Here is a 14,182-nt window from a genome sequence, read left to right on the forward strand (position 1 = left end):
TGCGCTCATAGCTATGCCTTGGACTTGGAGAAAGTGGGAGGGGTCAAAGGAGAAGTTGATGAGGGTGAGGACCAGCTCTGCTGGTGGAGTAGAGTGTTAGTGGAGGGAAATTGGATGGTTCTGCGGTCGAGGAAGAAACAGAGGGCTTTAAAACCTTCCTGGTGGGGGTGGAGGTGTAGAGGGACTGCACGTCCATAGTAGAGATGAGGGAGTGGGAGGCTCGGAAAGCGGAAGTCATTAAAGAGATGAAGGGTATGCGAGGTATCTCAGTCATAGGTCGGGAGAGATTGGACCGGGGGGGATAGGATGGAGTCGAGGCAGGACAGGAGCAAGAAACAATGGGTCTGCTAGGGCAGTTGTGTTTGTGGATTTTGGGGAGAAGGTAAAAACGGGCTGTGCGGGGCTGGGTAACAATAAGATTGGAGGCTGTGGAAGGCAGACAGCCGGAAGTGATGAAATCAGTAATGGTGTTTGAGATTAAGGCCTGGTGCTTATCTGTGGGATCATGGTCCAAGGATAATTAGGAGGAGGTGTCTGAGAGTTGTCACCTAGCCTCAGCCCGGTTGAGGTCAGCGCGCCAGACGTCCACGGCACCTGCCTTGTTGGCGGGTTTGATTATAATGTCAGGGTTGCTGCGGAGTGAGCAGAGGGCTGTACGTTCACAGGGGGTGAGGTTAGAGTAAATAAGGGGAGTGGAAAAGTTGAGACGGTTGATGTCACGCCAGCGGTTAGAAATAACAGTTTTCCTTTGCTACTGATTCCTTCCTCTGTTTACAATTACATCACCAGTTCAAGTCTATGATCATCCATTTGATCCTTCTGACCACATATCTTCTCCATCACAAATCACCTTCAACTCCTCCCGTGTCAACTCGCTTTCTCAGTTCACCATTATTAAAATCGCTCTGACACTTCACTAACCAGCAGACTTGCCTACTACTTGCCAGACTTCCCTCTATTAAATTTTGCTCATCGAAATCTAAATCAGTAGACCTGTGCTTGCTAAACTAAATTTTTGATCTTAATGGTTTAATCTTCAAGGCCCTCCCAGACTCTGCAACCTGCTCAAACCCTATAACTCTTCATGAACTTTGTTCCTAAACATTTAACTGTCCCTCTTGTTTCATTGCCAGCTGTCTTCAACAAAGATTCATCTGGATAAAAGGTGCGCATGGCAATGTTCAGACAGGATGTCTACAGTATCCCAGGCAACATCTTTTCCTTAACTAGCACTGACATTTTCTTTGGAACTTCCCATGTGCCATATTTGCCCACATGACAATTGTAATTCTATTTAAAAATTAATTGCTGATTATGTTGCACATTGGGGTGACCTAATGTTGTGACAAGGTGCTAAATAAATGCAACTTGTTTATTGACATCAATGCGAAGGTTATATGCATTCATGGTCAACTTGAGAAAATAATTAAAACAAGTTCAGTGATAAATAATAACACTATCAAAATACTGCCTATTGACGGATCTATAGTGAGCTCCACTAAGCTTCACACTACCGGCATTAATTAATTTCAGAGTTAAATTTCAATTTGGAAAAGAAAAAAAATGGATCCTAGTAAAACGACATTGAAATGCCAAGATAAAAATTAAAGTGGTAGACCTGCCTCAAAAGTAAAGAAACACTTGTGATGCTCAGCTCAAGAATGTAAATAAGTTATCAAACATGCAACGGCATCAATAGCAGAGATTTATGGGTGTATCAACAAAGTTTCATGAGAAGGTGATGTACTTTGTTGTTCATGGGTTTAAAATAAATTAACCTAAAACATTGCTTATTTCATGACAGCAATGAGCAGAGTGAGCGAGCGCGTGCAGGATTGAGGAAGATGGAGATGTTAGGGGAGCAGCAGGAGATGATGCATTGCACCTGTAGTCAATGAGGCATTCAAAGAATGTGGAGAAAGAGATTACTGATTTTTAGCTCCTCTTCCATGGATTGGCTAAATAAAAGCTCAACACAGCAGAATCCCTTTACAGGCAATCGGTCAGAATGAACACCACAGCTACTGATAATAATAAGCTCATTAAGAGGGTACGAACGAGAAAAGTCCATAAAGCTCAACCCGCTGGCTTCATTTCTGGGTTTGTGATCAAGACTCTCAGTGGCAATTTGCTTCTGCTTTGCTTTGAAACCCATGTATGTAAGATTTGATATACATACCATGACTCGTCAACTAAGGAGCACTCTGTGCTGTTTGCAGCCTTTTTCAAGGAATAAGAATGTATATACCATCAACACCTGATAAGATTACACTTTATCCTTCACCTCTCAAAGGTACTGTCCAATCCAGTTGCCATGATGCAGTAAAGGACAATAATCCTTATGAATCTACCTTTGCTTTCTCAATGTCACAATTGCATGATGTCACAGTAATGTAGTCTTTTACGATTTCCACAGAAAGTGAACTAGGCCACATTTCCTAATTACTGTATGTTCCATTCATCTGAGGGACCTTTTGAACAAATGGAACTTTCCTCATGGAGGCAAAAGAGTCACAGGTTCATGCAAGTCTATATTTTTGGCAAACACGTCACTCATTTTATTCTCATAAATCTTTGTCGCCTTTTCTCCAAGAGTGCAGTGTGTACACGCCTCTGAAAACTCAAAGCTAAACAAATCTGAGTAACAAAATCAAGCAGCATTTCCATGCTGTGCATTCTCTCTCCTGACAATTGGAGCAGAGGCTACCAAAAGATGTGCAATGTAGTGCCTGCTACAGCTGCGCATTTTATTCAGTTAACACTGAGTTTTACAACACTCATTTGGAGTTTCACTTTATGATTCTCAATATTGTGAATCCTTGGGTGACTAATTGTCCATCAACTGCTTGAAACACTATAAAGCAAATGGTTAACTGAACGCAATGCATGAAATGCAAAGGCTGGATCCAAAATCCAACAACGTGTGCCTGGACGTTCACACATTGGAGCTAAGGGAAACATACTCAGCTGACTTCCAGAAATGTCCAGGGTGAGAGAGCCGGCGGTTTCTCTTGGGTAATTTCTCTAGCAGCTCCATGATCTTCGAGAAACTAGGGCGCTCCTCCTGCTCATAGGCCCAGCAGAAAAGCAAGATATCCTGAAATCAAATGGAAACAGACGCACTGTGGCTAAAGAAATATTACAATAAATGGGTCTCAAATGCTCACAAAATCAAAAACGAACACATAATAATTTATACTAACATAGGTTAACTAGCCAGACATGAAAAACCCAAAAGATTTATATTCGGGATTTTTATAAGTTGCAATGTTTTATCATTAGTAGATGAATAGAAACATAGAAACATAGAAAGTAGGTGCAGGAGTAGGCCATTCGGCTCTTCGAGCCAGCACCGCCATTCAATATTATCATGGCTGATCATCCATATCAAGGAACCCCGTTCCTGCTTTTGCCCCAAATCCCTTTACTGTGCTGACTATCCTTTATCAGCCCTTGTTTATCGCTATGTATGTATATCTTATCCCTCAGACTTTCTAGTGACTTTCCAAACACAGATGTTAGGCTCACTTGCCTATAGTTCCCAGCGTTTTCCTTGCAGCTCATCTTAAATAGAGGCACAACAATAGTCACCCTTCATTCTTCCGACACCTCACCTGTATTTAACGATGACTTATATATGTCAGCCAGGGCATTTGCAATTTATTCTCTAGCTTCCCACAGTGTCCTTGGATATATCTGAACAGGCCTGGAAGACCTTCAAACACGTTAGGCCATTCATCACCTCCCCGCCTGTAATATTGACTGCCTCAGTTCCACCAGTCTTCACGTCTTTCTCCACGGTAAAAACAGAGGAGAAATACTTATTGAGGACCTTGCCAATCTCCTGTGGCTCCAAACAGAGATGATTCCTTTGATTCCTGAGGGGCCCTATTCTGTCTCTGCCTATTATTTTACCCTTAACGTACATAAAATCTCTGATTTCCTTTAATGTTCTATGCCAGAGCTATCTCCTGCCCCCCTTTAGTCCTCCCGATTTCCCTCTTTAACTTGCTCCTCGGTTCCCGAAACCCCTCCAGGGATGCACTTGATTCCAGCTGCCTAGACCTGTCCCATGCCTCTTTCTTTTTCTTGACAGGAGCCTCAATTTCTCTCGTAACCCAAGCTTCCTTGCCTTGCCCTTCACTCGAACAGGAACATGCATGCCCTGAACTCTAATCACCACACTTTTAATAGCATCCCACTTTCCGGACGTTCCTCTTCCTGCAAACAACCTGCTCTAGCCACCTTGAATGAGTTCCTGTCTAATACCATCACAGTCGGCCTTGTCCCAATTTAAAATTTTAACTTGCGGGCCTGCCCTATCTTTATCTACAGCTATCTTAAGCCTAATAGAACAGTGGTCGCTGGTCCCAAATGGCTCACCCACGAACACTTCAGACACATGACATACTCAATTTTCTAAGACTAAATCAAGCGTTGCCCTCTGCCATAAAGGGCCCTCTACATATTGCTTGAGGAAATATTCCTAAACACATTTGACAAATTCCACCCCATATAAACCTTTTGCACTATGACGGTCCCAGGAAAGTTAAAATTCTCTACTTTGACAATCGTAGTCTTGCAGCTGCCAGCAACCTCCAGGCATATTTGCTCTTTTAATTAGCCTGTAGTACACTGCCAAAAAGGTGATCATTCCTTTTTTATTTCTGAGCTCCCCCCATATAGGTTCCCTGGAAGAACCATCAGTAATGTTATCTCAGCCTACCACCGTACATTCTTCTTAATCAATAAAGCACCGTCCTCTCCTCTTTTTCTAAAAATGGGAATATATTTAGAATACCATGTACATACACACTGCTTCACAGTTTAGCCAGAGCCCGGGTATGTGGCCACGTTATTCTCAGCTCGTGAGTGGGAATTTTTCTGGGTCCACAAACTGCCAGGATTACTTCACACAATCTCTGCCAAATGGCAATCCTTGAACTGGGTCTGAACCGACAGTAAGTCTGAACATTCTCTGAAGGACTGCGCCAAGCTGGAGTAGTTCACTGCTGACCTCAAATTCTATGTCAAAATGTACATCAAGGACCAATGCCACTCTGAGGATCTTCAGCAAAGGATTGCGACTGGATCTTAATTAAAAAAACAAAAAACAGCTGGAAACACATCAGTAATTCAGACCACATCTGGAGAGGGCAATCACCCACAATCTACATCCAGAATCACCAAAACTGAACCAGATACGTAAATTATGTGGTTAAAAGGACAATGTACTATAATGTGTGGCTTTTTCTCTGTCTCACAAAGTTACTCAACTAACAATACAGTGGGATATTCTCCAATTGCATGAATTGCTCTATGTCCAAACTTTAAGACGACTGAACTCCATCTGGGGCAAAGCAGCTTGGCTATCACCGTATCTATCTTTCCAAACCTTTACTCCATCGATCATCGATGTAACGTGACTACAGTGTGCATTAAATGCTGAACTTGCCAACAAAAGACATCCCTGCATGAAAAGTTAAAAAGGATAAGTTCAATATATCTTAGATCCTCCGAGCATTTTTCCCAATATAGCCCCAAAGCAAATGGAAATTCTGCACGTGAAGAAGCGCGCACCTTAGCATAATAACCAATTTGTGTCAGATTATACAGGAACACGTAAATATGTGTCAATTATCAAAATGTCGTAACATTGATTAAGATTATTCAATAAGTTTAGAGAAGCAGTAGATGTGTACATTCTACATACCACAATCTCCTTTCCTACACCAATTTGACTTAGATTCGGTTTCATTCCTCGCCCGGCTTGCCATATTATCGCATCTGAGGGCTGATTCTTGAAAGGCCACTCACGTGCATGCAACTCAAACCATATGGTTCTGTCATGACATATAAAATGGTAAGTTCAACATATTGTTCCTTCAAACAATATATATACAATTGCACAGATATAAATTGTAAACTGTGCACAAAAACATTTCATAAGAATGTCATGATTGTACTTCACACATTCACACTGCAGGCATTGAAGCTGTGACATTTCCGCTTGAAACTATGTCATATATTCCAGCAATATAAACAGACTAAATTAGAAAAAGTGTACCAAGTCAATGGTAGCATATAAAAATTCTCTCACTGTGTAATGCAGACTTTGAAAAAATCTTAACAAAATATATCATGTTGCTTTCACATGTCAAAATTTAAATGAAAAATAAGAATGCACTATAATTCAAATCACTTTTATTTTGATTATATTATCATTTTTACTGTGCCAGTTCAGGAGACTATTTATTAATGTTTAATATCTAGTCACGCACATCCTAATTTTGCTGAATTCGTTCTGGTTGATAAAACCAGATTTAAACCAGGTCAAATTATAAGCACATTAGTAAAATAAAATCATTGTAAAAGCATGAATCGGTTCAATCAACATTAATTATGTTTAACATGTCCATCAATAGATCTTTGTATATTATCAAATGTAGAAGATTTTATTTTAAAGCATGAACGAGACTCATAGGCATAAGGTGTAAAAACAGGCCCTTCGGCCGAACTTGCCCAAACTATCCATTACACTAGTCCCACCTGCCCCCATATTTGATCCATATGCCTCCAAACCTATCCTATCCGTGTACCTGTTCAAAGATTTTTTTAAACATTGTAATAGTATCTGGCTCAACTGCCTCCTCTGGTATTCCATATACCTACCAACATTTATGTAAAAAAGTTGCCCTCAGGTTCCTATTCAATCTTTCCCCCCCTCACCTTACATCTATATCCTCTGGTTCTTGATTCCTCTACTCTGGGTAAAAGTATGCGTTTACCCTATCTAATCCTCATGATTTTATACACCTCCACAAGGTCACATCATCATCCTGCACTCCAAGGAATAGAGGCCTATCCTGATCAACCTATCCCTATAGCTCAGGCCCTCAAGTGCTGGCAACATCCTTGTAAATGTTCTCTGCACCCTTTCCAGCTTTACAATATCTTTCCTATTTCAGGGTGACCACAACTGAACAAGGTACTCTAAATGTGGCCTCACCAATTCCCTGTACACTTATAACTTAACCTCCCAACTGCATTAGCACTGGTTTGATGAAGGCTGAAAACCGTCTTTACCACCTTATCTACCCGTGGTGCCATGTTCAAGGAACTCTGCAACATTTGATCCCTCTGCTCTACAACACTCTCCAGAGTTCTGCCATTCACTGTGTAGGTCCTGCCCTGGTTAGACTTCCCAAAATGCACCACCTCATGCTTCTCTGTATTAAACTCCATCAACCATTCCTCAGCCCACCTGCCTAATTGATCAAGATTCTGCTGCAAGTAGTGACAACCATCTTCGCCACCTACAATACCACCTATTTTAGTGTTATCTACAAGCTTACTAATGCCATTTACATTCTTATTTAAATCATTGATATGGATGACAAACAGGAATGGTCCCAGCACCGAAACCTAAGGTACGCCACTAGTCAAAGGCCTCCAGTCCAACAAACAATCTTCCAACATCATCCACTGCTTCCTTAGAGGACAAACACCATTTTCACCTTTCAGCCAGTAATTATGAAGTGTATGCTATTGGAAGAAGTTGCATAGTACCATAATATTTATTTTATAACATTGATTTTACACACATGTCCACAGCAGTCATATCCAGAGTCACGTGTAGTCATATCTATTATCACAATTAATTATCTCCGCATATTGTATATTGTAGTGCAGAATGGTGCAGGAAGGGAAAGATATTTTCATAAAATCACAACTATTACTAAAGATAAAATGCATTTCATGATAATGTACTTATTACACATTAATAGTGAGATTAAACGAGTACTTACCAGTACGAAGTTTGATCTGTATTTTATGAGGAGTTACGATGAGGGATTACGTGAAGAACCCACCCAGCGCGCAGGCGCGGCATACTTCCAAGCAGCGGTGTGGAATCACAGATAGACACAAATTGAAGTAAAGATAGTTAAGATTAATGAGACATCAGGCCGAGTTTGATCTATACAATGAGGGTGGGAGCGGAGGGCACGTAATCCCTCATCGTAACTCCTCATAAAATACAGATCAAACTTCGTACTGGTAAGTACTCGTTTAATCTCACTATTTTACTTCGGAGTCACGTGAGTGACTACGTGAAGACTTCAAAGGTCTGTGATTTCAAACCGTGTAACAGTTATATCACTCACTGCCGAAAGATCATCGAGGGAGGAAGTGGTATCTAAAGACCAACGAATTTGTTTGTTTTAAAAAACAAATGTTTATTAACAACAACAAAAAATAGCTCCCCTGGGCATTAAATTATAAATTTGCGGTTTCTAAAATTCTTTCCGCAAAGACGTCCTTCTCCATCAGCGGTTTGCGGTAGAATTTTTGGAATGTCGATTCCCTTGACCATCCCGCTGCACTAAGGATGTGGTCTAGGGGAACCTGCATCCGATCCGCCGCTGACGTGGACGCTGCCCTGGTTGAATGGGATTTAAAAACATCCGTGTTAATCCCTGCCGTATTAAGGACCTGTTTCAACCATCTGGATATAGTCTGGCTGGTAACCCGTCCAAAAGGCTTTCTATGGCTGACCCATAAGGCTTTCTCTCTCCCTCTAAGAGTCTGGGTTGTGTCTATGTAATCATAAAGGTGGGTCACCACACACAGCCTAGGATCTGGAGGGTAGGCCCGGAAGATCAACGGGGAGTTGGATATACCTGGCCTGCTCTGTTTAACCAACCCCGGCATGGTAAACGTAATGGAATCTGGGGTGGTCACCATGTGGTCCAGACTTAACTGATGCAGCGACTGCACCCTCTGAGCAGACACAAGCGCCATGAGCATGAGGGTTTTGTAAGTGGACTGTTCCAGGCTCAGGGATCCCACCGGAGGCCAACCTCGAAGGTGTGACAATACTACACTAACATCCCACACATGGGTGTATCTAGGTGTAGGGGGTTTGGTGTTATAAATCCCTTTAAGGAGTTTGATAACCAGAGGGTGGGATCCAATACAATGCTGTCCTGTGGGCATAAGGTATGCGGACAGGGCGCTCCGAGCTGCGTTGATGGCACTGTAGCTCATCTTTTGGTCATGGTGCAGGTGGGCCAGGAACTCCAGCACATCCGTGATCGAAGCCGTGTTGTAAGATGTCCCTGCTTTCAGACAGTACTGTTCCCATTTCCTGATGTAGGTCAGGTACTGTTTCTTGGTGGAAACTCGCAGGGATGCCGACATGGTGGTGATTGTTCTCTCTGATAACCCCAATCCCTGGTAAGGTCTGTTCAGAATCTGGAAACCAGGAGGTTCAATTTTTCATGGCATGGATGACTTATGCCAGTTACCGGGTGAGTCAATAATTGGGGGTGGTTGTGAAGGACCATAGGTTTCTCTACCACCATGTCGTGGAAAATTGGGAACCATGGTTGGGTAGGCCAGTCGGGTACGACCAGAATGCCTGAGGCTGAGTCAGCTTGAATTTTCTGGAGTACCCGACTGATGAGGCAGAAGGGAGGGAAAGCATAGAAAAATAAATTTCCCCAATCCAGCGTGAAGGCATCTACCGCTGCTGCCTCTGGGTCTGGTTCCCAAGCCACATACATGGGTAGTTGGTGATTTAGTCGAGACGCAAACAAATCTATATCTGGCGTACCATATTGCTTAACAATTCTAGCAAATAGTTTCGGGTCCAACATCCATTCGATGTTGTCGTTGAATTTTCGTGACCTGGTGTCCGCCACTGAATTTAGCTTGCCTGGTAAATAGGCAGCTGATAGCCAAATATGTCTCTCGACACACCATTGCCAGATTATAGTAGTCAATTTGTCGCATGATACTGATTTTATGCCACCCATGTGCTTGATATAAGATACCGCCGTTGTGTTATCAATCATAATCCTAACATGCACATGCCGCATATCAGATGCATATGCTTTTAGCCCATAAAAGGCGGCGAGCATCTCCAAGAAGATAATGCCCAGTGTTTGTAGTAGCGATGCCTCTGAGTTAGTCCATCTGCCACCTGTGCTGTCTATAGAGTTAGTAGCTCCCCAGCCTAAAGCACTGGCATCCGTTGTAATGGTTATGTTAGGATTGGCGACGGCGATAGGACTGTGACTGTGCCAAATGTTATCCACCCACCACTGAAGTTCTGATCTGGCTTCAGCGGGTAACTCCATTTTACGGTCATAATGCCCCCTATTAAGACGTAATGCATGTGTCCTTGCTCTTTGCAAATTTTGATAATGCAAGGGCCCATATTGGGCAGCCGGGAATGCTGCTACTATAGTACCAATGACTCTGGCTACGTGCCGTATCCTTGGTTGCGGTATTGCAATTAAATGGTTACAGGCTTCTGTAAGTGTAACTTTTTTGTCTCTGGGCAGAGTGACAGTCATATGGATGGTGTCAATAGTGAAGCCTAGGTAATCCATGTTAGTAGTAGGCTCCAATATTGATTTATCTGGGTGTAGAATGAATCCCAAAGTTTCAAGGAGTTGTTTAGTGGCTAAAACTCCTGCGACAGCTAGTTCCCTTGTTCTCCCTAATATGAGAACATCGTCCAGATAGGCCACGACTAAATGTTTTTGTTCTCTCAATTTTTTCATGGCCACTTTAAGAATTTTTGTAAATAATCTGGGAGCTGTCGTTAAACCATTGGGCAAGGCTCTATACTGCCATAGCTGGCCCATCCAGATAAATTTCAGATATTTGTAATAATCCTTATGAATGGGTACTAAATAGTAAGCATCCTTGATGTCTATGCTTGCCATGTAGTATCCCTTGGAGATCAGTTGTCTGGCAGTGACAAATGTCTGGATTTTGAAATGTTGATACTCAACAGATTGATTAAGTGATGTCAAATCAATAATAATACGACATCCACCATCTTTCTTGGATTTGAGAAAAATATTCGATACAAATTCCTGCGGCTCGTGTGTGGTCATTTCTATGATGCCTTTACCCACGAGCCTGTCTAGTTCAGCTTGTCCTTCTACCTTCTCTAATTCTGAGGGAAGGAATACCCTTTGGGGCATATGCTGAACTGGCGGTTCTATGCCTGGTTTGAATTCAATTTTGTATCCACTGATACTGTTGAGTATAAACTTGTTGTTAGTAAGGGAGCACCAAACATGCTTGAAGAACCTCAAACGTCCTCCTGTTAACACAACACCCTTTGTCTGTGCATGTTGGCAGGAACCAGACCCACCTACCTCCATGTTTATTTGTGGGGGCGTTTCCGATGGGTTTGGCCCGAGGGTGTCCGTGTTGGTGCTGCGGTGGGGCGGCGCATCTTCCCACGGCTCCGCCCTGGGCCCCGCTCTAAAAAAGAGCTCTGGGGGTAGTGGGAGGCGGTCACCAGGCTTTCACCAGCTCGGTACCTACTGGTGGATGCCGAGGCGTGCTGCCAACTGGGTGTCTTCACCCTGCTCGGTCCTGGCGCTGCCCTCATGAGGCCCACAGGTTTGGCCGCCTCTTCCAATTCTTTAAGTTTCTTGGCCAAGTCTGCTCCAAATAGCAGCGCCTCTCGTTCCGGCGCTGGAGCTTTGCAAAGGCCAGCATATTTGGGATTGAGGGCAGGCCTGATGTTATCCCGCCGTAGGCTGTTGAGCTCGTACGTGGTGTTGCACATCAACGCCAGCGCATCCTGCTGGGGTATGGAGAGCTCGTCGTTTACCGACGGACCGAGCAAAGGCGGTGATGGCTGCAGTGTGGAGCTTCAGGACCCGCTGCATTTTTACCTCCTGAGTCCTGATCTGCTGCCCCAGCTGGTTCCATATTTGCCCGTTGACAGTTTTCACCCGCAGCGCCTCGCAATTTTCTGGCGCTGTATAGGTGTCAAGGGTCTGCTGCACGACCTTCTCCTGCAGCGGCTTGTTGGAAAGCCTATTGATGCTGGCCGCCATTCTAGGTGGTAGTACCATCCCGGTCGTTGGGGGCGCTGCGTACCGACCGACGACACCCAGTAGCTCTTCTTCCAGCTCGCCCGGCATACTTATGTTGTCGTCCGCCTGCCCTTGCCCTAGGCCAGCCCAGTCCTGGCCTCCCTTACTGCCCTCGAACAGAGAGGGTACAGAAGGGTGCCTTCCTCCCTGTGCGGGGCGTCGAAATCGGCGGCACAGGGAGCGGCTCGGTGTCGTGTGAGCGGGAGCGTTGAAATAGCTCCTCCGCTACTGGTGGCTGCCGCCCAGATATAGACCCTTCCTCGGGTGGAGTTGGGCAGGCAGTCCTTCTAGCTGGTCGCTTTCTGGTGGCCATATTCTCACCGTTGAGCGACTCTGTAACACAAAAAAGGCACTTACCTGAGGTCTTGTCTTTATGCTGCCGCTGGAGAGCCTGGCTCCAGCTGCTGCCGCTGTTGCACTGCTGACGTAATGCCGCGCCTGCGCGCTGGGTGGGTTCTTCACGTAGTCACTCACGTGACTCCGAAGTAAAATTTCACCAAAATTATTACTCCTCCCATCTAATTAATTAAAAACAGATGTCAAAAAATAATGAAAGTCTGCTTTACAGCACTGGGTTTTATTTGCTCTTCACTTCCTTTTATACCAGCATTAAATATGTAATGCAAGGGAAATTCTATGGGTTGCTGAAGAGCAGGAACACCTGCATTTGTTGTTGCGATACTCAGGCAGTGATGGAGCAATACTGCTAAATGAACAGATGGCTGTATTTATACTTAACTTCTACGAGATAAAATACCTATTATGATTCACAAAGACTCACAAACAACGGCAACAAAAAGCCTAGAATATATCAAGGATATGCGCCTTCTCAGAAAGAAAAATCAAAAATCTACAGATGTTGTAAATTTGAAATAGAAACAAAAAGGACTGTTAATATTCAGCAGGCCAGGCAGCATCTGTGGAAAGAGAAAGGAAATTAATACTTCAGCTGAAGAAATGATTAGAAGAAGTGGTCAATGATTGGAAGGAATTAAGTTTTGGCAAAACATCTTCAACCTGAAATTCTAACTTTTCTTTTCTCAAGTGCTAAAATGTTACTTGACCTTCTAAGTGCTTTAGAACCTTTTTACTTTTGTTTTTCCCCATCCAGAGTAGAACATTATAATCAATTGAGATAAGAAGCCTACAGTTTCTCCAGTCAGCATCTGAGCTACTGGCTAGATTTATACTTGGGTAAGATTTACAATATCTACCCTTGTGTCTCTATGTAATGTTTTGTATAATTTATTAATTTTTCAAATGGGACACCACATTCCACATCTAATGAGTGTATGCATTGAACTAACCCAAATGCAAAAACATCAGATTGCTTGGAGAACGGAAGTTTATCTTCATCTGTTGATGGAGAGAGTTGTTGAATAATTTCAGGAGCCAGATGATACAGCCAACCATTAGGGATCCTCATTTCACTCTCTCTCCTGAAGAATAAAACACATGAAAAAAATCATATCATTACAGGCAAAAGAAAAGGATCATCAGTGTTGGCTTTGAGTTCCACCTTGTGTGTTTACCAGGTTATTCACAAAAACAGCTGTGCAAGTCGAAAAAAAAAAAATCATAGTGAAGGTTTTGACAGTTATGATATCAGCAAGTGGATTTCTATTGAAACACTTTTGTACTGTGCAGGATTACACATACCTGTAGATATTATTTACGCTCAATATTGAAACTGCATGTAGAAATCAAATTAACAGAAACCATAGATAGACATATCTGGGAATGAGTTTATATCATTTGCAGGCACAGGAAAATCTAGTTAACATCTGAGTGTTGAATTATGCCCTCTTATCCAACAGTCTCTGGTTGTTCCAAATGTCATGGCACTGACCTACTCATTGACCAACATGATGGCATAAGGTTACTGGCAATATAGCACTCATTATCATAGTTAATTAATACGGAAGCCTAAATATGGTTGATCGATATGAAACATTATGTATGAGATCTTGATGTTTAGACAAAATAAAAAACCCAGAAAGAAACACAAAGTGTTGGAGTAACTCAGTGAGTCAGGCAGCATCTGTGAAGAACATGTAAAGGTGATGTTTCAGGTTGGGGCCCTTTTTCAGACTGATTGTTGTAGGGGCAAGAACGTTGGTTGTGGGACAAATCCTGAGAAGTGATACAGGTGAGGGGGGTTTACTTTGCAGATGGGTGGACAAAGGCCAGAGATGGGGAGGTCAAATGGATGTGAGATATAAGTGGAGAAGATGCACAAAATTTGTAACCAGAGGAAGGGATATAGGTGGGAG

At 43.0% G+C, this 14,182-nt stretch overlaps 1 protein-coding gene across 1 annotated transcript in view; it reads right to left on the reverse strand.

The window, feature by feature from the left end:
- Positions 1-362: 362 nt before the first annotated feature.
- ksr2 (kinase suppressor of ras 2) overlaps positions 363-14,182 on the reverse strand; it is a 396,870-nt gene continuing 383,050 nt past the window's right edge. Inside the window, exons 19-21 of the mRNA XM_055655591.1 lie at positions 13,217-13,348; positions 5,714-5,843; positions 363-3,097 (exon numbers count right to left, since the gene is read on the reverse strand). Of these exons, the coding sequence (XP_055511566.1) occupies positions 2,936-3,097; positions 5,714-5,843; positions 13,217-13,348 (424 nt within the window). The 3' untranslated portion in view covers positions 363-2,935. The remainder of the gene's footprint in view (positions 3,098-5,713; positions 5,844-13,216; positions 13,349-14,182) is intronic.

The sequence above is a fragment of the Leucoraja erinacea genome, chromosome 25 (assembly GCF_028641065.1).
Source record: "Leucoraja erinacea ecotype New England chromosome 25, Leri_hhj_1, whole genome shotgun sequence".
Classification (NCBI taxonomy): Eukaryota; Metazoa; Chordata; class Chondrichthyes; order Rajiformes; family Rajidae; genus Leucoraja; species Leucoraja erinaceus.